At 38.8% G+C, this 20,843-nt stretch overlaps 1 protein-coding gene and 1 pseudogene across 4 annotated transcripts; both read right to left on the reverse strand.

The window, feature by feature from the left end:
• Positions 1-184: 184 nt before the first annotated feature.
• On the reverse strand, positions 185-8,907 carry LOC148870108 (uncharacterized; annotated as a pseudogene). The gene is made up of 6 exons (XR_016107473.1): positions 8,666-8,907; positions 8,121-8,465; positions 6,104-6,302; positions 4,622-4,760; positions 2,093-2,173; positions 185-435 (listed from the first exon to the last, which is right to left on the reverse strand). The product of XR_016107473.1 is annotated as an uncharacterized LOC148870108 (transcript).
• A 3,382-nt stretch (positions 8,908-12,289) lies between these two features.
• LOC148870109 (E3 ubiquitin-protein ligase UPL3-like) lies at positions 12,290-18,705 on the reverse strand. 3 transcript variants are annotated; one of them, XR_016107474.1, is made up of 7 exons: positions 18,036-18,377; positions 16,629-17,356; positions 15,753-15,864; positions 15,408-15,631; positions 15,198-15,295; positions 13,699-13,970; positions 12,290-12,797 (listed from the first exon to the last, which is right to left on the reverse strand). XR_016107474.1 is itself a non-coding variant. In XM_088971056.1 (6 exons), the coding sequence occupies exons 2-6, from the start codon at positions 16,659-16,661 to the stop codon at positions 15,012-15,014; spliced, it is 525 nt and encodes a 174-aa protein (XP_088827182.1). In that variant the 5' UTR covers positions 16,662-17,356; positions 18,036-18,705; the 3' UTR covers positions 13,340-15,011. The 3 variants fall into 3 exon arrangements, 2 of the variants coding, with proteins under 2 accessions (XP_088827182.1, XP_088827181.1); XM_088971056.1 differs by lacking the exon at positions 12,290-12,797 and having other exon boundaries at positions 13,340-15,069; positions 18,036-18,705; XM_088971055.1 differs by lacking the exon at positions 12,290-12,797 and having other exon boundaries at positions 13,340-13,970.
• Between the last annotated feature and the right edge of the window lie 2,138 nt (positions 18,706-20,843).

Consider the following 20,843-nt stretch of genomic DNA (forward strand, 5'->3'; position numbering starts at 1 on the left):
AAGACCAGCGGTTAGATGACCACCGACAGGTGTTATTTTATAATTTTATATCAAATTTATTCTGACTTTTTTTTTTTTTGCACTAGAACTTTTACTAATTCACCACTTTAATACCTGCTTAGTGAAAATCTCATGATAATTAAAAATAACTTAAATAAAAATGTAATTTGAAACAAAATTAATGTATTAAATTAAAAAACTAATTATTATTATTATTTTCAAAAGAATTATTCAAATACAATAACCTATTGACATAAAAAATACAAGGACTTCAAAAAAAATCAATTTGTCAAATAATATAACACATCCTCCTTTCTTTCCACTTCTATCATATTTTAAGATATCTAATAATCTTTGTGCTTTATTCTCCTGATTGACTCCAACAGACATCCAAGCTCTGCTCAGCTTTAAATACAGCACTGCATACATTATAACCTGAACCAAAATGTCCAATAGATTGCATCAGATCTACATAACTTCAATAAATAAACAAAGGAACTATATGAAACTGTTGCACTGAAAACTCAGAATATTTGTTTATATAAAATAATTAAAGACATACAGTAGTACATAATGCTAACATGGTTTATTTCCAGAAATAAAACAATTGATAACATAAACTTACGTGAAAGAAATGATAGGAGAGTAAAGGCATTATGGAGATCTACTAAGATAGCTATTTTATGAGATTTATGGGGGAAAGAAATGATAGGATTTTAAAAGAAAATCAAGAACGAACGAGATGCTTATAGAAATACAACCTAGAGCTCAAAAGCATTGGAAGCCACCGACAAGAAGCCAGCTTATGCTTGCGATGGGTGCAAGAATTGGAAACTGTGAACCATCAGGCATAAGAGAAGCATATAGGGATGCAAGGTGAAATATTTTTGCAAAATTTTCTGGGGCAATTGATATTTGTGACTCCTTGAATGAAGAATTACTAGCTGTTTTGCAAGGATCAAGAGTTGGAAGAAATCTAGGCATCTGAAATATAATTGTGCAAGGGGATTCAATGTTAGTACTGGGCGGATTAGATCTAACAGTCAAGGTCCATGGCAAGACAGGCACACAATGAGGCAAACAAAATTTCTGACAGAGAAGTTGGAGGCTTCCTACCATTGAGTAACTAAACTAGATCAGCAAATTGCTTGGTAGATTCACTATCAATGCAAGAAGCAACTAGGGATCAACTGTTTTGGGCCCAATTCTACTGTACAGTTATGTAAAGTTATGAAGGGGCGCTGGGCACTTCTGTAAATAGGGTAAACTAGCATTAGGGTGCTGGAACTTTTAAAAAAGAATCATCAGTTATCCATAAAAAATAGTTGATTTTTTATAAGCATCCATAAAAAGACAGTATGTAGTACATATCTCAGTTTTATCATTTTTAAAGGAAATGTTTTCTTGCCTACTTTAAAAGATTACTGCAATGTCAATTGTGTTTATTGACATTGTGTTAAATCTGCAGGAAGAGTTTCCCGCCAATACAAATATTCTTTATGTTGATTTAGCTTCCGCAGAAAAGGTTGGATCCAGTGGAAATGCAGACCCTCTACCAGGAGTTGTGCTAAATCTGAAAAAGCCTATTACATATGTGGATCATCTAGGAATCTAGCATAGGTACAAATGTAACAATATGATATTCATTAAGGATTGATCTGGGAATGGCCATTTGTGTAAAAAATGCCACCCCCTCCCAAGACTCTGGATAGTTGGGACCAAGATTGGGTAGTAATCCTTAGTTATTTTCTCTTTTGGTTTGGTCTTGTTTACAATAGTGCACCCTCCCTAGGAATGTAAAATTTTTAGTCATTATGATTGGTCCCACAGCCCAAAGTGCACATGGCCCTGAACTTTGGCTGGGGTGGAGCATTATGATTGGTCCCATATCCCAAAACATATATCAAGTTTCAGCTAATCTGCTCTCTGAATTGGATGATTAAGATTGTAAACTCGAGAGAATATTTCTGATTGAGGAGACACTTCAAACAAAAAGAAAGAAAGAAACAATGAAAATAATCAAATTTTATTGGACCATTAGACCTTTCAGCACCCAAGAGAAACGTCTGATATCTTTCTTGCGTTATCTTACATGGAGGACCCAATGAATGCAGCTCAAGAACCTTGCAATTCCCAATGCAAATACATAATGAGTTGTGAATGGTTCAACAATCTGCAGAGTCAAAGCAACATCAGGTTTCAGACTTAAGTATGAAGAAAAATAATAATTCATCCAACTTAAGAAATCAATGATTTATCTTTCTGCCCTCATGGCTCCACACCCACCATATCCCATGGCTCCACACCCACCATATCCCCATAGAGGTTATCGACGCTACCCTCCCACTCGGTCGACTGCACAAGGCTGCCATGGTGCGAGTTGGTGTGAAAATCTAACTCATCCGAACAACCTTACCTCCCCTCATTTTCAACATAACACCCTTGGGGAACTCTAACTCATCAGAACAACCTTCCATTATCCCATGTCTCCACACCCACCATATCCCCATAGAGGTTCGCGGCGGCTGTGCGCGGGCGTGTAGAGTGCGCTGGTGGGCGTGTGCGGGCGAGCACGTGCGTGCGTGGGCGTGCGCTGGCGGGCATGCGTGTGCATGCGTGAACTACCACGTGTGGATGTGTTGTGGTGCCCCCGTAGTGTATCATGGTGCAAGTGGTTAATGTGGTGCCTCCACGTGCGGTGACCAATATTGGAAAACAATAAACTATCGTGGTGTGTCATGATGCAAGTGGTTAATGTGGTGCCTCCACGTGTGGTGACCAATATTAGAAAACACTAAACTACCGTGGTGTGTCATGGTGCAAGTGGTTTCTGCCTAGTGCATCCACGTGCGGTGACCAATATTAGAAAACACTAAACTACCGTGGTGTTCTCATAACGTGTTAACACTACACGTGCAGTGCTTTCTACTATTGTAGTGACATGGCTCTAACACACCGTGTAGTAGTTTACAGCCCTACTACACCCACCGTGTGTGGTGTAGGGCTATAACACAACCACTTGCGTTAGGTGCACCAATTCCACCTTCCACCTTTGCATGGTGTGTAATTTACAGGCACGCCTATTAACACAGGACGCAAGTGGGTGTACATCGTGGTGGATGTGCTGACACTACACACAACGCCCCATGCTGCATCATTTTGCACTATGTGGGTGCGCACACCCACATTGCAATTGGTGCCTCATGTGGTGTGTCGTGGTGCAAGGGATGTGCACACACACAATGCACTTGTGACCATTGTTGCTCTTTCAACATATCACCCATACACACCCCCATGCCACTGCTTTGATTGACGGTCCCAAACTCGTCTTTGTGCACCGTCAGTGGTGTAGGACTGTAACACAACCACTTGCGTTAGGTGCACCAGTTCCACCTTCCACCTTTGCATGGTGTGTAGTTTACAGGCACCCCTATTAACACAGGGCGCAAGTGGGTGTGCATCGTGGTGGATGTGCTGACACTACACACAACGCCCCATGCTGCATCATTTTGCACTATGTGGGTGCACACACCCACATTGCAATTGGTGCCTCATGTGGTGTGTCGTGGTGCAAGGGATGTGCATACACACAATGCACTTGTGACCATTGTTGCTCTTTCAACATATCACCCATACACACCCCCATGTCACCGCTTTGATTGACGGTCCCAAACTCGTCTTTGTGCACCTTTCTTGCATGAAACCAGCTCACCTTTTCATAAAATTAGTGTGGGAGTGTTCCCTTTTGATTCCATGCAATCCCATTTCCACAAAATAAAATTTCCTTTTTTTTGTAATTTTTGTAATTTCTATCAATTAAATATCAGTGAAAAACCTTTTCTATCAATACTTTTCGGCATGAAACCAGCTTATTTTGGTGCACAAAATTTTTTGCAGGTGTGAAAAAGCAACCCCCACCCTCCAAAATCATTTTATCAAATCTTTCCAAAATTTTGACAATTTTTACTAATTAAAAGATAATAAAATTAATATTTCTCTCCACAATTTTATTATAATTATTTTCATCATTTTTCAATCCTAACTAATGTCACTTGTCAAGTTTAAGACCAATCTAAGCCGTACATCTCGAGACAACCCCAGTATGATTTTCCAGAGAAGTGATGTTTCTTGCTGGCAGAGCCCCAAAAGCTTAATGTACTCTTTGAGGGGGGGTGGCGACTCTTGGGGGGTTCCTCCTTGGGGGCGCCATTGGGCGAGCATTGGCAGTCATGGGGCTTCCTCCCCGTCACCCATGACGCACGGGCAGTGCAGTTGCATGCACTAGAGGCGACATGAAGGCACATTGATGCTTACCGAGCGCGACATGGTAGCGCAATGACGTGCATCACAATGTGCAAGGTTTTACTTGATAGTCCATGCTTCTGCACAAGGACGTGCACTAGAAGAGATCTGGGAGTGCGACGATGCACGCGTTGCAGCGCAACATCTGTTGAGTGCCCCTTGATCGCAAGCGATGTGTGTTGTGTTGGGTGCCCTCGGCAGCATGCGCGGTCGCACTTGCTGTGTTGAGCACTACATGCGTTGCCGCAGCCTTAACAGTATCGTCCCGTGCGTGTTCGTGAACACGCGTTTGTGGGTTAGCGATGCTGGGTTAGGTTACCTTCGCGTTCTGCATGACACGCAGCTGTGGTAATACTGAAACAACTTCCATATATACACAAAAGGCCCAAGCAATCCTGTTAAAAAGATGGTGTTGTTGATGGATGAACAAGTAGATCTAATAGAGCACAAGGTATCACCTACATCCACGTTGGAAAAAAAATGTTAATAATGAGAAACAATAAATCCCTAAAAACAACATTAAGATCAAAACAACAACAATGATGGTGATGAGATGTATTTATTACAGAAGTAATGCTTATACAATTGAATTCTATTATTTTGTGTTTTGAAGACTCAACCATTTTTCCTCACAAGTGCCAGCATCCCTAATAAAAATGGCTGAACACAATAACAACAGATATATTCCATCTTTTTCTAAAATTTGGCCAAGTCAACCAATATGTTTAGGCAAAACTTGGTTAATCACATTTCAAATATTTGCATATCCACAACTATGAGTGTATGAAGAAAGGTCCATATCAGGCAAGTGGAGAAATTCTCACCCATTTCTGTCACATGGAAGAATCCTATGGCCAATTTAAACCATTCATTGGGTAATGGACCCTCTAGGTCAATTGCATTCTAACCAACCCAATCGACATCAACCTTATAACCCTCCTTGTATTGAAAATTTCCCCAAGTTACACAAATCATATGAAATTTTTCCACTTTAATTTGAAAAAGGCCCCAAAAGAAATTATTCTAGCCATGTGGTAAGCTCAAGGTTGCCTCTTGAAAAGAGGGCAAGGAGAGGAACGCAGAAGAGACCAGTATTGCAAAATGGAAGATTTTAAGTAATTTTCTATTTACTAAATGACCCAGGTAGAAGATATATACCCTATATGTTATATACACCCATCTTGTTATCAACTATTATTATGTACCAGTTACAGAAATTTCATGAATATTAAATTATTAGAAGTACATCTTTTCATATTGTGGCATAGCTGCAGTAACAAAAATTTCACATCCATTATAAATAAAGTTAACTTATGGGCAGGTTGATATTTCAGGTTTTTTTATGTCAGTGTGTATCAAATTATATATGTCCATAGATGGCACAACCATGTGCCACCAGCTGAGTTATTTTAGCATAAGCAAGCACTTGTGCATAAAACTAATACTAAATAAAGAGCAGATACATTGATGTCTCAGGTTTCTTCAAGTCAATATACTCATACATGCATATAACCCTCAATCCTAAGTACTGATTAGGATTATTTTGCAGGTTAAGCCTCCAATATGACTAAGAGGAGAGACCAACAAAAATCAAGAATTACTACAAAAAGATAACCAGTAGCATGTACAACCTACAAAGCCAACAGCATAGCTACTGCAGGTCCAAGCAAACAAGTAAAGTACTTCTGTTCATCCTTACAAGGTATATCTCTAAGACTAACAAACCAGCTCGTGGATACATTACCATCTCAAGGTTCAATTTCATGAAAACAGAATGTGGAACCCAATGAAGAAAACTCACCACATAATATATGGCAAAATATCTTTTTCCTCCATGTAATTAGATTTTAGTTTAAAACGAATCATATAAATAACCCACAGGGTTGTCCCAAGTGTAGCTGAATCAAGGATTCTGTTTATATCATACTCCATGACAAAACTGCAGTATAGTCTAGCAGCTAAAGATATAGCTGTTAGTTCCTGAGACTTGAGTGAAAGTCCTGCAAAGAGTTAAGAGTAAAAGAAATGAAGCTAAAATACGCAATAGCAATGGGAGCTGAATTAAGAGAGGATCAACACTTTCGGGCTGAGGTGGATAAGTATTGTCTGAAATCGGTGTACAATTACATGTTAATAAACGCATGTCAAATAGACATCACAAAAATTCATACTTCAGATTCAAAAATTCATATCTTTTCTATATGGTTAAACTACACTTTGGTAACAAAACATCAACATTTGAGGGGAGACTGAATTTAGTACTAGCTAGATTCATAGTCTTTACTGACATGGGTGGATCACATTAAGACTAATTAACTTTCAGATCTGGTATGAGAATAGAACCATTCAATAACCATTTCATTTTTTAGTAGCCATTATCTGTATGAAGCCTTCCGCTGATTGATAAGTTGGTCTTGGATGAAATTCCATTTATAACTAGTCTCAATCGACCTAGTTATATGATAACCATCATAAGAGATGGATTTCTTGAAAATTTTGCAATTCTTCATTTAAAGTCTCATAATTTCTGGATAAATAGGATGGCAGCAATAAGGTTTAATAGCAAAAGAGGGTTCCATGAACAGACGCAAGGCAAATGATTCAGAATAGAGAAAAAAAAAAAAAAAGGCATAAAATAAAACATGGCACTGGAGATGTTCTTAGCATAATCGTGATTTCTTCATTTTTTTCCAAAGATTCACAACAAAGGAAGCAGTGAAAAGGAAAAAAAAAACTTATTGCTGTCATCTCCAGTGAAAAGGAATAGTAAAATTTTTTAGCAGAAATCAACTCTGGAGGAGGTGGTTATCAATTTGGCAGTTGGCATGTTAAGAGCACAGGTATCTACTCTTACATGTTTCAGTCCTGATGACCTCTCGTCCACTTTCTTGAATGTAAATTCATGGGAGTCCTTAAAGGTGTTTTTTGTATAAAATACCATTGTACCGAGGACCATACTTATATAGTTTTTCTCAGTTAATATGATAAAAACTAGCATAAGGCCAATATTTTACTGGTGTGGTAGGTATTCAAATACAATAACAGCATTGTAATCTTCCAAATAGAATTGTAAATATCAAGTTACAAAATGAACTTGTATAAGAATACCTTCCCATTACCAACTTAAATAAACTAAACTCTAATAAGAAAAAACTGGAAATTATGCGCACTTAGACAATGATATAAAAATCTTTAATGGGCGTTTTGACAGAAATGGAAGAAAGAAACGAATAAGATGTAAAAGATGAAAGGAAGGATTAGGTAATGTCTCACTATATCCTCGGTTGGAGAAAAGCTTTAATATTTAATAAATTCGGAAATGAGAAAGTACAAGCTTCTTTTCACATGATGCCTGGGCCTTTTGCAGAAAAGCCTTTGCTTGCACAATGAGCAAGTACCAGCCAAACTAAAGAAAGTGAGAAATATCTTGGAAATCCTGTTGTCTATGCTGCACTATTACACTCCTCCAAGATTGGGCCTTACAGCTCAAGACCCTATTTGGAGGAACAATAAAATATTCTTTTATTATGCTTCATAGACTTCCCATAATTCAGAATAAGGACAAAAGGAGTAATGATTTATCATGCTTAAGTTCATATATATCAGTAGACCACACAAAACAGTTATTGGAACCATTAAGAAGATAAAAATTCCTGGTGTTCCTTGATCAATTTATTATAGAAAATTGATGCCCCAATAGCTTAAAATTGACAGTAAGAGGTAGTACATCTACTTATGTAGAAAAGAATAATTCTATCGGTTTTTCTTCTTAATGACACAACAGAAGTTAATACAACCAAAAGGAAAGAAGGCCTGACCTGTATATTCTGTACTATTGTTTTGTTGCTCTGAGCATCTTTTGCATACCAGTGTCACTCTCCTCATCTAATGCATATGAAAGAATCTTCATTGTCTTCTCAAGCTGGAACCTTTGGTCAACCCACTTGAGGAAATATCCATAAATCACCGATACAGCATAGACCTGTCCAACCCTGAGCTTGCTCATCTGTGCAATGGTACTAGAATCTGCTACTCTGTTCCCCAATATAAGAGCCAGATGATTCTAGATCATCTCATAGGCTTCTGGGGAGTGGAGCTGCTCAAGCTTCTTCTCCTGATCTGGCCATGTGTCTACTCGGCCAGAAGGATCAGACAACAGTATTCTAGGTATCAAAGAAACATTTGCATCCATAAATTTCTGAATTATTAATGCATATAAAATCTCTTCTAGAGTTTTTCTCCTCTCATTGGCCTTAACCCTAGCTATTCTCCTAATAAAATATTAAAAAGTCAATTAGTTTCTCACTTGAAGCCTACACAAGTTGTTCTTAATCGGTCTATAAAATTTTCTACTAAGCATTACCCTGTACAAGACAAGGTCGGTCCCTGAAGAAGCAGACTCCTTTTGTTTCTCAGCATCGCGAGCAGTCTGAAGTTGTTCGAGCTGTTGGTCCACAGCAGCAGGCACCAGATGAGGGTGGCTTCTTAGAATCTGAGCCAGGAACTACCCAACAGGTGACTCCAACTGAAGAGGCACAATCAGAGCAGCTGACTCAGTAGAGTCCTAAGATGCTGATGCCCTCCCAGTGGTGCTATTCCTGCTTCTTGAAACTGATCTACTGTGTCCTTTCTTAGAGAGATAAGTTGACGGAGAGGTCTTATTCATGCTAAAGCATCCAGAAGCAAATGAAAAATAAATTAATTAATTAATTAAATGCAGGATAGATAACAATTAAACTAACAATGTAATATAGAATACAATCACAGTGATTCCAAACATAACATGGCGCTCCAAAGCTAATTTTAGATATGAAGTCACAACATATTTGGATAGAGCTTTGGAATGCCCTAAAATAGGATAAAACACAAATCAATCAATGCATAAGTGAAGAAGAAGAAGAAGAAGAAGAAGAAGAACGTTACCTTCTCTGCTCAAACGAACAAGGTTCACGTTTTGGATATCGCCCAGAAATTTTCCCTTCAGCCGCACAAAGTAGCTGTCCCTTTCTCAACGAACACTTGTAACCCTAGATTTCTTGTCCAACTTTTCTATGAACAATGATTCTCCTCTCCTATTTTTCTTGCTTGTGAAGAAAGAGTGTGTGGTCTTCTTCAAAATTTCTCTTCAAGGTTCTCTTTGCAAAGAACCTTTGTCTTGTTGAACGGAGAATGAAGATTTTTGGCTCTCGCGCGCATTTTTCCCATACAGTCTATTAGACCGTTTAAATTTGGTCTCCTGTAAAATCTGCCAGACATATACTTATGGACCGCTGCCTTAGCTTCTAAAATCAATGTAGGTGCTCCTCATATGTCACTCTAGCGGCGGTGACCGCCGCCTTTGGCCGATTTTCTTGTAGTGCAAGATTGATCTGTAAAAGACTTCAATATATATTAATTTTACCTAATTGATCAAAAAAATTACATTAATTTGTACCTAAGCACCATGCCAAATGCTGCTCCCTAAGCTTCAACCAAGCAAAAAGTTCAAAACTTTGTTTTTTCTTCAATTTCTGAGAATTTCTTTAGAACTGCTCCTAGGTGTCAAAAACACTCACAATCAATCTCCAAATCTTTAGAACTGCCCGTTGCTGCAAATCAGCCGCCGCTGCAAACTCGCCTGCCACAAAGCCCGGAAGTGCTACAAATTGCAAAAAATGATGGCTGCCGCTGCAAACTCGCCGTCGCCGTTAATCACGGTCAGTTGGTGTGTGTTGCCGTCGAACGCCGGAGGTGCTGACCGCCACAAGTGGTCGGTTGGGTGTGAGGGATGGCCGTCGCTGCAAACTCGCCTACCGCAAAGCCTGGAAGTGCTATAAATTGCAAAAAACACTGGCTGCCGCTGCAAAGTCGCCATCGCCGATCGCCATTAATCGTGGTAGTCGGTGTGTGTCGTTGTCGAGCGTCAGAGGTGCTGGCCGCTGCAAGTGGTCGGTTGGGTGTGAGGGATGAGAGGAGGTAAGAACGAAAATGGGGTTATAACCGGTTCAGCAGTTTTTTTATTTTATTTAATCGATTTGGGATGGGGATATTAAAGTAATTTTATTTTTTGTTTTTGTATTTTATTTAAAACAGTAAAAATAAAAAAGAGAACCCGCGAACCGCTGCCTGAGTCGAACGGTTTAGCAGTTCGACCGCCCAGATCAGCAGTTTTCTAACTTTTTCAACGTTTTTTAGAGATTTCCGGTTTTTAGTATAACCGGACCTGTGGACATAACCAGTTACCGGTTTTTCTGGTCCGACCGTCCGGGTCGGTCCGGTTTTGAAAACCATCATTCAGCGTACTATTGCTAGCAACAGTATAAAACAAGAAAACATCAAAAAGGAAATGGTCTAAGAAAACGGTTTTCAGGAAAACACCAACCAAGCAATGGGCGTTTCTTCAAAAAACATATTTGTCGTGTCATTTTTCAAAAAATAAAGTTTTTAGTAGAAAAGGCAACTTCTTGCCCTGAATATCAATAAAAAATAATATTTTATACAATAACCAAAATAGAATAGCTTTTTTAGAAAATAATATTTTATCAAGAAAGGGCAATGACATTGTTCCTCATCTTCCTCCTCTGCCTTTGTATTCATACTGATACATTGGATTTGAAGACGAAGGCGAGGCTTGGAGGAAGACAAGGGCGGATAAGAAAAGGAAGAGGATGATGAGGGTTTTGCGCACTAACATGGGCGGATAAGACGAGGAACAATGGACATTGACATGGGTGCATTGTTCCACGTCTTCCTCTGTTTTGCACACTGACATGGATGCGTTGCTCCTCGTATTCCTCCATTTTGCGCACTAACATGGGTGGATAAGGCGTTCTCCGTTTTGCACACTGACATGGGCAGATAAGAGAAGGAAGAGGAACAATGTCCACTGACATGGGAAAATCCATTGTTCCTTTCATTCCTCTTCCTTCTCTTATCCGCCCATGTATGTGCGCAAAACCCTCGTCTTCCTCTTCCTTCTCTTATCCACCCTCGTCTTCCTCCAAGCCTCACCTCTTCGAATCCAATGTATTCGCATTAATAGAAAGGCAAAGGAGGAAGACGAGGAATAATGTCACTGCCCTTTCCTATTTTAATTATTTTATAAAAATATTATATTTTACTGATATTCAAGGCAAAAAGTTGCCCTTATCAGCTAGAAACCCCCCCAAAAAAAAGGCATCAGTTCTGACCTACCTAACATATCTATTTGTGAATATATCTAATTGAAAAATAAAAGAAAAAAGAAAAAACTCTGGAATTGCATTTTTTAGTACAAAGTATCAATGGGTATTTGGTTGAAAAAAAATTGTTTTTGATTTGGGAAAAATCTATGATTTGATTGGTTATAAGTTTTTCCAGTATAACGTCTTTCCAGCATCATAATCCAATAGGAAATATGAGAAAATGGAGGGAAAATTCTTTAACAGACGTTGTAAAATTCCTTATGCTTTGTTTGCAATGCAATTTCACTTGCACTAGCACAAATGCATAGGGTTTGAATAAAAAAGAACGCAAATTTGACTCATATACTTCTAGGTTTTACTCTGTTTCAAGTCTACGTCTGCACCACAAACAGACAAAACAAAGTAATGCCTTAGACAAAAATAAACCAGAAATTTGCATTCAATATATTTGCACTACCATACTCCTGCACCAATACAAATAAAATTGCACTGCAAATAAATAAAGTCTTGAAAAATTTCCCTTAACATTTTGTCTCTCTTATTTTCAATCAAACCAAAAATAGCTTCGGTGTTTCAGGTTAATACACCACTAGCGGGGTGGGTGTAAGAAAAAAAGTTCTTAAAGTGAAATTTTTATACTCCTCACCATGATAAATACTCCTTATAGTAGTTAACTCTCACAATAGTAAGGGGTGTTCTGACAATTTATAAACAACACAAGAGGTGTTTTGATATAAGAGTACTTGTCACAGAAATAGCGAGAAATCAATTGTTGATCACAGTAATATGTTTTTGAAAGAAATTAATTATACATTTGGAAATGGTGTAATAAAGCACTGCCCATATGAATTTAAAGAAAGGTTAATATGCTTCTTAAAAAAAAAAAAGATCTTATTCTTTACATAAACATGTTAATGCCTTCCCCTTGAGGTGAGCTATTCGAATTCTCTCTCTCTCTCTCTCTCTCTCTCTCTCTCTCTCCATCGCTGTTATTTTATTCAATGTTTAGGAACTGGACCAAGCCCTAAATTATTCAGCAGCTAAAACTAAATAAAATCGTAGGTAAAAGAAAACAAACCCAGATGATGGAAGGTGACATGAGGATCGTGGAAACCGAAATGGTTAAAAAGCTATTACCAGCAAGATCACCCTCTGGTGTGTGGATGGACAGGGCCTCTAGCCTTCTAGCAGTTATGAGTGTAGTGACCTCCCAGAGCGAGGTGGGCATGGGATCCTGTTGGCGGAGGGAGCACCGTAGGAAACCAGCTTTCCTCTTGAAATGCTGGCAACGATGGCGTCTTTCAGTTCAGTTGTGCAACCAGATGAGTATTACTACACCAACCAACATCCCAGTCATGCATTAACCCACACAACAACCAAACATGTTCAACTGGAAATCAGTCACCTCAGCTTCGCCTATGGTGCATCCTATTATAGTTCATTTTTACTACGTTGATTTCAGCCATGTCAAGTAAAGAAAACAACTCTCAATATGCTACTGCAAGGATCCAGCAACATTTGTTCAGAGCATTGATAACAGTAAAGCAAGGCAATTGAAGTCTCTTAAGAACTTTACGCATAATGAGTGCATAATATAGCAGATGTTTCCATAATGCCCAGAATATGCAATCAATAATCAATTCTCATGTGGTACACAAACTCATAAAAATGACTGGTATAACTTTTCTCCCATATTAATAACTTCATATTTTGGTGATTTACATGTTACCAAATTTGCTAAAATTTGAGAAGGAATAAAAGTGGAAATTTTTTCCTCAAGAAGATGTGAAAAATCCAAACCAAGCTATTATCATGTTAGCTAGCTACAATTCTACAGACAAGTTCAGCAAATGTGTACAGCCACATAACGCACAGCATTATCAAGATTCATCAGCTCAGCTAAAACCAGGCATTTTTCCGATAACTGAGCAATAAGCAAACCTTTTTTTGTCGGCACAAGATACTACTACATTTGAATAATTGTATGAAATATACAAGGAGAATAAAAAAAGGAGCTAAACATGGTTTTAGCACACAATCAAGAGTCAAGATAGCCACAGTACATTCCGTCCTGCATATGTATATGTGTGCATGCGCCAGAGGCTAGTGGCACATAGAACTTACAATTACAATGATGTGGATATTACAGTTATGGGAAACAAAACATCAAGTAAAAGTACGACACCCAGAATACTTAACGATTATCTGGATATTTGAGTTACTATGGTCATACCTCAGACCTAGAGTCCTCATGGGCAGGTTTCATTTGGGCATCTTTGTCTGAAGCTGCTCTTCTGCATGCAGCATTTCTTGTTTGAGGTCCTCTTGTCTCATCTGGAGCAGATTTTAGAACAGCCTTGCCCTTTCCTTTTGAAGAGCTTGTATTACTATCTTGAGCCTGGTCCTTCCTAGATGCACCTCCAGTAGTCACCAATGATCTGGATCTGGTGGAATGGCGATGAGTGGAAGAAGGTGTAGATGTAGATAGTGATGAAGCACAAGCTCCTGCAAGTGTTGTACCAGGGTCAGAATTTCCTGAAGATGCCAAGGAAATTCTTCTACAGCAGCTAAACTTGCAAGGGTAATCAATGAACACAATGTTTGACAAATAATCACGAAGAGATTTGTCTCCTTGAGCTCTACAAAGACGTAGCTAGAATGGCTGAGCCAATGCACTCAGCCCTGATGACAGATGTGCACTTCCACTGGATGACCTAGAGGAATGACTCAGTACAACTGGAAAATGCTCCAAAGAAGACAGGGAATTCTGAAGCTTCTGAACCAAGACAGTCATAGGAGCTTCATTCCCTTCATTAATACCATCAGGAAGAGAAACAGAAATAAAAGACTTGAATCTTTTAAGTGCTTGTTGTCAAAACCTAGGCAGATTAGCTTCTGATATTCTCTCCTTGGAAAAGGTTCCACAGGAAAAGTAGTGCAGCAAAGCTGCAACAACTCCACTACCAATGAACTCAAATGTGGAAACACCATCTCCTTTACTCAGTTCTGCTAGCATCTAAGATATCACTCCAATCAAGTGTTCCTCTGTATTAGCTAAAAGGTCAGCTAGGCAAGGGCAGAAGCCTTTGATTTACCCTTTGATTTAGTCTTTTGATCATCAACACAAGCATTCAACTTCGAACATAGGTTTTTCAAGCATAGAAGGTCATCAGTTACACCGACTTCAGCTGCCTTGCTATCTGCCAAAAAATATTTATCTTTAAAAGCTTTTGCATGAAGACTAGAATTAACAGTTGGGATTTCTACTGATGCTGGCGGTGAACCAACACTGCCAGGTGTAACACTTTTTGATTCTTCCAAGGGATTTACATCTGCATTTGAACAACCACTGCATCACCCATAGCGCCTGGAATGTGATGAGGTTCCAGGTACATAATCATTATCTTTTTCAACAGAAGATGATTGGACAGTAGCTGTATTTAAAGAACCAGTTGATATAAGTGTATCTACAGCATGAACCACCCCCTCTCTCACAAACATCTTGGAAAATGTTTCAGGAAGCTTTTCCATAAGAATCTCTGCTATCTAAAGTGCAGGAATCAATACTTGTGGATCTTTCCATGCTAAAACACCAGCTAAGAAACTGGGAGATCAAACAATAGATAACCAAAAAATAAACTTCTTAAATATGCATGACAAAAAAATTACACACTGAATAATATTTGCACAAAGCATAAATCAATTCAAGAAAGAGTAAAATAATGCAAGTACCTTGATATGTTTGTTACACTTAGTAAAGACTGAATCAATTTTCTAATAACCGACAAACATTTGTGGCGGACTGGACCATTCACACTAGATTCATAGATCTGCTCAGCAAAAGGTGAGTAAAATAAGAAAAAGTATGAACTCTATTATCCATTTAATTGAACGACAGGTCAAAGCCTCTTAGCATAAAATAAAACTCTTGGAGCAACTAACCTGTATCAGAACAGGATGAAGATCCATTCCAAATTGCTGCAGGAGCTCAGGTTGATCATGCAATAACCTCTCACGGATTGAAACCTCATTGACAGTTCCATTTGCATCTTCTTGCTTCCCAGAATTACTGGCAGGAGATTTCTTTCCAGCAGAGCCTTTCACTAGATAATTAGAGCTGGTTGGGAGGGGAATGGTTCCTTGAGGCAATGGGGGGAGAAGCTCATCTGCAAGGTTCACAATCTCAAATATCTAAGCAATGAAATGGAATCCCCCAAATCAGATATCAAATGAAATGGTTGGGGTCCGTTAAGGAGCAGTTTTGGAAACTGGTATCATCTTGGCTACCATATTCTGGCATGTAGACAACCCTCCCAAGGGCATCCGAGAGCGACTGGGATTCTTCACCTTCGCCATGTCGACGACATTCTACACCTGCAGAGAGGCGATGCCAGTGTTCCTGCATGAGTGATACATCTTCATGAGAGAGGCAGCTTATAACGCATATTGTCAGTCGTCCTACGTTCTATCTCAATCTCAGTCTCTAGAAAAACAGGGGGAAGAGGGGAGGTCTTATCTACCACTCTGAGGGGGTGATGAAGATATGGAGGGAGAGAGAAAAACAGGGGGAAAGACATTAATCTAAAGAGGGGATGGAAAGAAAGAAAAATCTCGATACATGTGTCATGCAATGGGTACACGTACAAGCTGCTTGAGACAAAAGAGAGAAATAGTGAAAAGAAAGAGATAGACGTTTGTCAGAGATGGAGAGCTGTTCAACTACAGTGTTGAACAGTAAGATTCTAAATAACAATAGGGGAGAGCACCCCTTTCACTTTAATATATATACAAGCAAAAGCAATATCTGCTTCTCCATATAATCCTCAATTGAAAAGGTAGGAGAAGAATTGAAAAATACATGAATGCCACAAATTTCAAAGGTATAGGAACAACATATGCTGTAGTAAATAGGATAAAGGTGAATCCTTAACTCAAGAGCTTGTTCATCACAGAACCCTTAAACCACAAAAAGGACAAGACATGACACTGTATAACCCTCCCCATATTAGCACCAAAAAAAATAAAAAATAAAAACAGTTTATGTTCTTACAATTGTGATTATATGGGCAAAGATAAAACCTGTGATACCAGTATCATTCTACAAAACCAAAGAGCAAAAGAAAGAAGATAAAGACAGATATAACTAAATGAGTTGCCTGTTACCTGGACAAATTCATCAAAGGGGGGGTTGCACATGAAGGAAACTTGTCTCTAGGAAGAATCTGGATCTGCGCCCCACTTTCTGCTGACATTTGCTTGACGACACTTCCACCTTTTCCCAGTAGACACCCAACTTGGCTAGAGAGCACAAGTAACCTCACAACAACTGACAAAGACTTCTTACTTTCCTCATCACCTCCATCAGTCCCAGGTTCTCCTTCAAACATTCTTTTAGAAACGAGAAAGAGGGCCTTTATCATAGCAGAATTTGTTTTTATCAGATTGTAAGTCTTCCCCTGGAGCAGATTCTTTATCTTCATTGTTATCATCTTGTTCCTTTGTATCATCACTCTCGTCAGCCTCATTGTTTCTCTTCACCACCATCTACTTTGCTCTGCTCATTACCAGCTTCTGCTTCTTTATCAGGTTCTGAAATAACAATTACTCTTTCATCACACCCAGGAACAATTTCCTCAGTTCTAACCTTTGCTCCAGTTTCCTGGCGTATTTGTGATACGACGGTACCACCTTTGCCGATCACACCAGCAGTCTTGGAAGCAGGACATAGCACATGAAAAACAGTAGTACCAGGGGGTATTTTCAGTAATTGGTGCTGCAGTTGAAGACCCTTTCCGTTAGGCTCCAAAGGGTTGCAATCCGATGGTCTTTTGGAAGACGTCAACTCCAAAGACATGCTTGTAAAATATATTGTAAATCTGTAGCACCGGTCCCTGCAACCAATAAAAGCCAAACTTATTAGAAGCAACAAGCAATGGATTAACATATAGCTTCTGGATAATACGTCTCTCTGATTCAAAAATAACAATGAAGAAAACCTAGGCTCGATAAGCATAATGGTAAAACCAGGTTGAGGAATTACCCCTTTGGGCTCAAAAATCATCACAATTACCACTAAGAGAATAAGTGTCGTGTGTTTTACCAATGCATTTGATTAGGCTAGGATAAATATATTTATAGTAGGCAAAAAATACGAACAAAAATACAGAACAACCGATTAAAGGAGTGAAACGAAGACAAAACCCAAAATTAAAGGTACGGAAAGTAGGGTTTCTGAGAACAGAAGATGAGAAAATTAGTTACAATGAGAACCAGGAAAGAGAAAACAATGAGAACAAATACAACAGAACATGCATTTGATTAGGCTAAGATAAACATATTTATAGTAGGAAAAAAATACGAACAAAAATAAAGAACAACCAATTAAAGGAAGTGAAACAAAGACAAAAAGCAAAATAAAAAGTACGGAAAGTAGGGTTTACAACGAGAACCGGGAAAGAGAAAACAATGAGAACAAATACAATAGAACACTGAGGTTGAAAAACCCTAGATTTTGAAGAACGAGGAAAAATCAAAACGAATGCAATGAAAGAAAAAGTTAAAACCACATACCTTGGAAGGGAACGGATCCGTCTCCAGAAACCTTACAGGGGTTGCAGTAACAGCGAATCAAAGAGCAGTAGGGTTTTCTACGGGAGGAACAGCTGAAACAGAGCCATCCGAGGTCGCCGGATCGGATTTCTTAGAAACCTTACAGGGGTTGCAGTAACAGCAAATCAAAGAGCAGTAGGGTTTTCTACGGGAGGAACAGCTGAAACAGAACCATCCGAGGTCGCCGGATCGGATTTCTTCCTCAATTTCTTCCTCAAAGCTCGCCGTTGGATTTCTTCCTCGACGCTTGTCGTTCTCCTCTTCTTCCCTCGAAGCTCTCCTGAATCGAAGGTCTGTATGCTCGTGAACCAAACCCTTGGTCGAACAAACAGATTTGTTTACACGTGAACCAAAACATCTGCACGTGAGAGGCGAAATCTACTCGCACGAGTAGATTCCGTTTTCTGAACGGAGAAAGCAGGCATTTCATATATATATATATAGAGAGAGAGAGAGATTTATACTTGAAGCAGAAGCACCACCATTTATATTTGACAGAAAGTCCCCTAAGAGGCACACGGGGGATCAGAATTTTTCAGGCTTTTCCAGGAAAGGAACTCTGGGCATTCAATTCTTGTTACTCTACATAGAAGAATGTAACCCCAAAATATAGTTTATAGATTTTCTGCATAGCAGTTTTTGTCAAAAGGTATCCCCCATATACCCATAGCCTCCACCAACCCAAGTGAAGGTTGAAATATATTATAATTCCTAAGTCTCCACTACAACCAGCTAGAGAGTTTCCTTCACAAGTAGGGGTCACCTACGCTTTCACCATCACCCAGGCATGCAAAACTTCAGAGTTATTGTGGAATCTGGAGCAATATTGACAGGACTTGATTATGAGGTATCATTAAAAAATTCCATGGTTCTATCTCCTAACAAAAAACTGCATGTTATGGCAGGTGATAAATGATGATCTTAACGCTCTATCTCCCTTCTTCTTTCCTACTAGGTAATCTCTACTGATTCTTGCCTTAATAGAGCTTCTCAAGTTAACCTTTTTTTATTTTGCGAGGCTTGCCAACTATATAAATGACAAAAGTGGAATATCATCTTCCACCGTGTTTGTTATCAGTTCGCATGACCCCATAACCAGATTCCACTGTAATAGTTATGTGAATGTAGTCTAATGCCACTTTTATCATTGTGGATAATAAACAAACTCTCTATCTGCAAAATCGTACATTCCCATTGAAATAACAGCCTTCTCATGAATAATCCATAAATATCAGCATCAACAATATAAAACAGCATACAAAAGCAATACATGCAAATTCTCTGGTAAAAATTCAGAATGAGAAGCAAGCCCTAGAGGCTCCAGCAGAAATATGAGGCTTCTCACGTTACATTTGGGGCTGGCTCTTCTTGCCAGGCAAGCATGGATGAGCCTAGTTTATAGATGAGGTCTTCAGAAGATGTTTCAGATAGGGTATGTTGGGTAGTGGCCCTGCTGTCTGGCACAATACTGAAATCAAACCAAAGAGAGTGCAAATCTGGTAGATTCCAGAGAACTTGGTGTGGTGTGGTTGATGATCTTGCTAAATCTAAGATTGACAGGGTTCTTTTGTATAGTGACAGACCTATGCTTGATTGCTTTTTTGTAATGGAGGAGTTGGAAGCTATCCATTTATGACTTATACGCCTTTTGTACATCCTCTCATGTGTAAACCACCTTTTTGCTACATAATAAAACTCCATACCATTATCCCTGTAAGGAAGGGAAAGCCTCAAAAGCTCCAATAGATTCTCTGGTTCAGGATGTCCTCCCCAGATATAAATACTAGCAGATAGGGCTGCAAGTCAGAGTCAGGTAGCCTGATTTGAAGAATCTCAACTACATAGGGCTCAGGGTTAGGATTCAGGCCCATTGAAATGTTAACAAATTCCCAACCCAACCCTACCCAAGTTGCATCCTATTACAGGGTTCAGAGTCTTCAGACCTGATAGAGATTTAATATTAGCAAACAGTTCCCTCATAAAATAATTGCTCGACTGCAGGTTAAAAGTTTTGATTTACAAGTGTATAACTACAATTAATCACACATAGCTCCAATTGCCATCTTTAAGTCATGTATCTACCATCCAGCCATCTTTTTATTGACTGATCAAATTGAAGCTGTTGTTCACACCTGACCCATATTCTACAGACTACAACCCATGTTCCCTTTTAAGCTTGTCAAGTCCATTTAGAGAAGCATCATATCCATGCCACATATAAGATTCACTCTATAATGAAGATAACAAATTGTCAAACTTGAAATAGTACTTCATAATCTATATTAGATCCAACATGTTACAAGTTTTTTACAAGGATTACTCAAGAACTATCTGTAAGATCCTCTACAAATTAATTTCTCCTACTCCTGCTCATGCATAGACTTTCTTCTGTACCTTATATATAGCATTGTATTATTAAAGAAGAAAAGGGGTATAACCTACGTATGGATATAGAATCCCTCCAGTACTAAAACAAAATAAAGGCAAAAAAACCTCTTTAATCTCTGGATCTAGAAGCAAAGGGCAGGAAAAAGCATGAAAACAAAGATGAACAAACAAAAGAAAGAAATAGCTGCTATAGAAGTAGAACTTTATCTATAATGACATACTTGGCAAGGTTAGTTCCAAAAAAAATGAAAATAAAAATAAATAAATGAAATCTGCCAGTTTCTTTCTTCCAAATAACACCTAGCCAACTCCCACCCCAAAAAAAAGAAAGAAAATTCAAACCATGATAAGAACAAGCACCATGTAGATCAAGAACCTTAC

The sequence above is a fragment of the Nelumbo lutea genome, chromosome 2, assembly GCF_056320005.1.
Source record: "Nelumbo lutea isolate HS-2025 chromosome 2, American lotus-T2T, whole genome shotgun sequence".
NCBI classification, from domain to species: domain Eukaryota; kingdom Viridiplantae; phylum Streptophyta; class Magnoliopsida; order Proteales; family Nelumbonaceae; genus Nelumbo; species Nelumbo lutea.

Bases quoted from the DNA above. Each gene is read 5' to 3' on its own strand.
- LOC148870109 (XM_088971055.1), bottom strand. From the start codon at position 16,661: ATGTGCAACCCCCCCTTTGATGAATTTGTCCAG. The intron at 15,865-16,628 runs GTAACAGGCAAC...TCACTCATGCAG, and splicing joins CCTTTGATGAATTTGTCCAG to GAACACTGGCATCGCCTCTC. The intron at 13,971-15,197 runs GTACTTGCATTA...CAACACTTGCAG, and splicing joins AGTGTAACAAACATATCAAG to GAGCTTGTGCTTCATCACTA.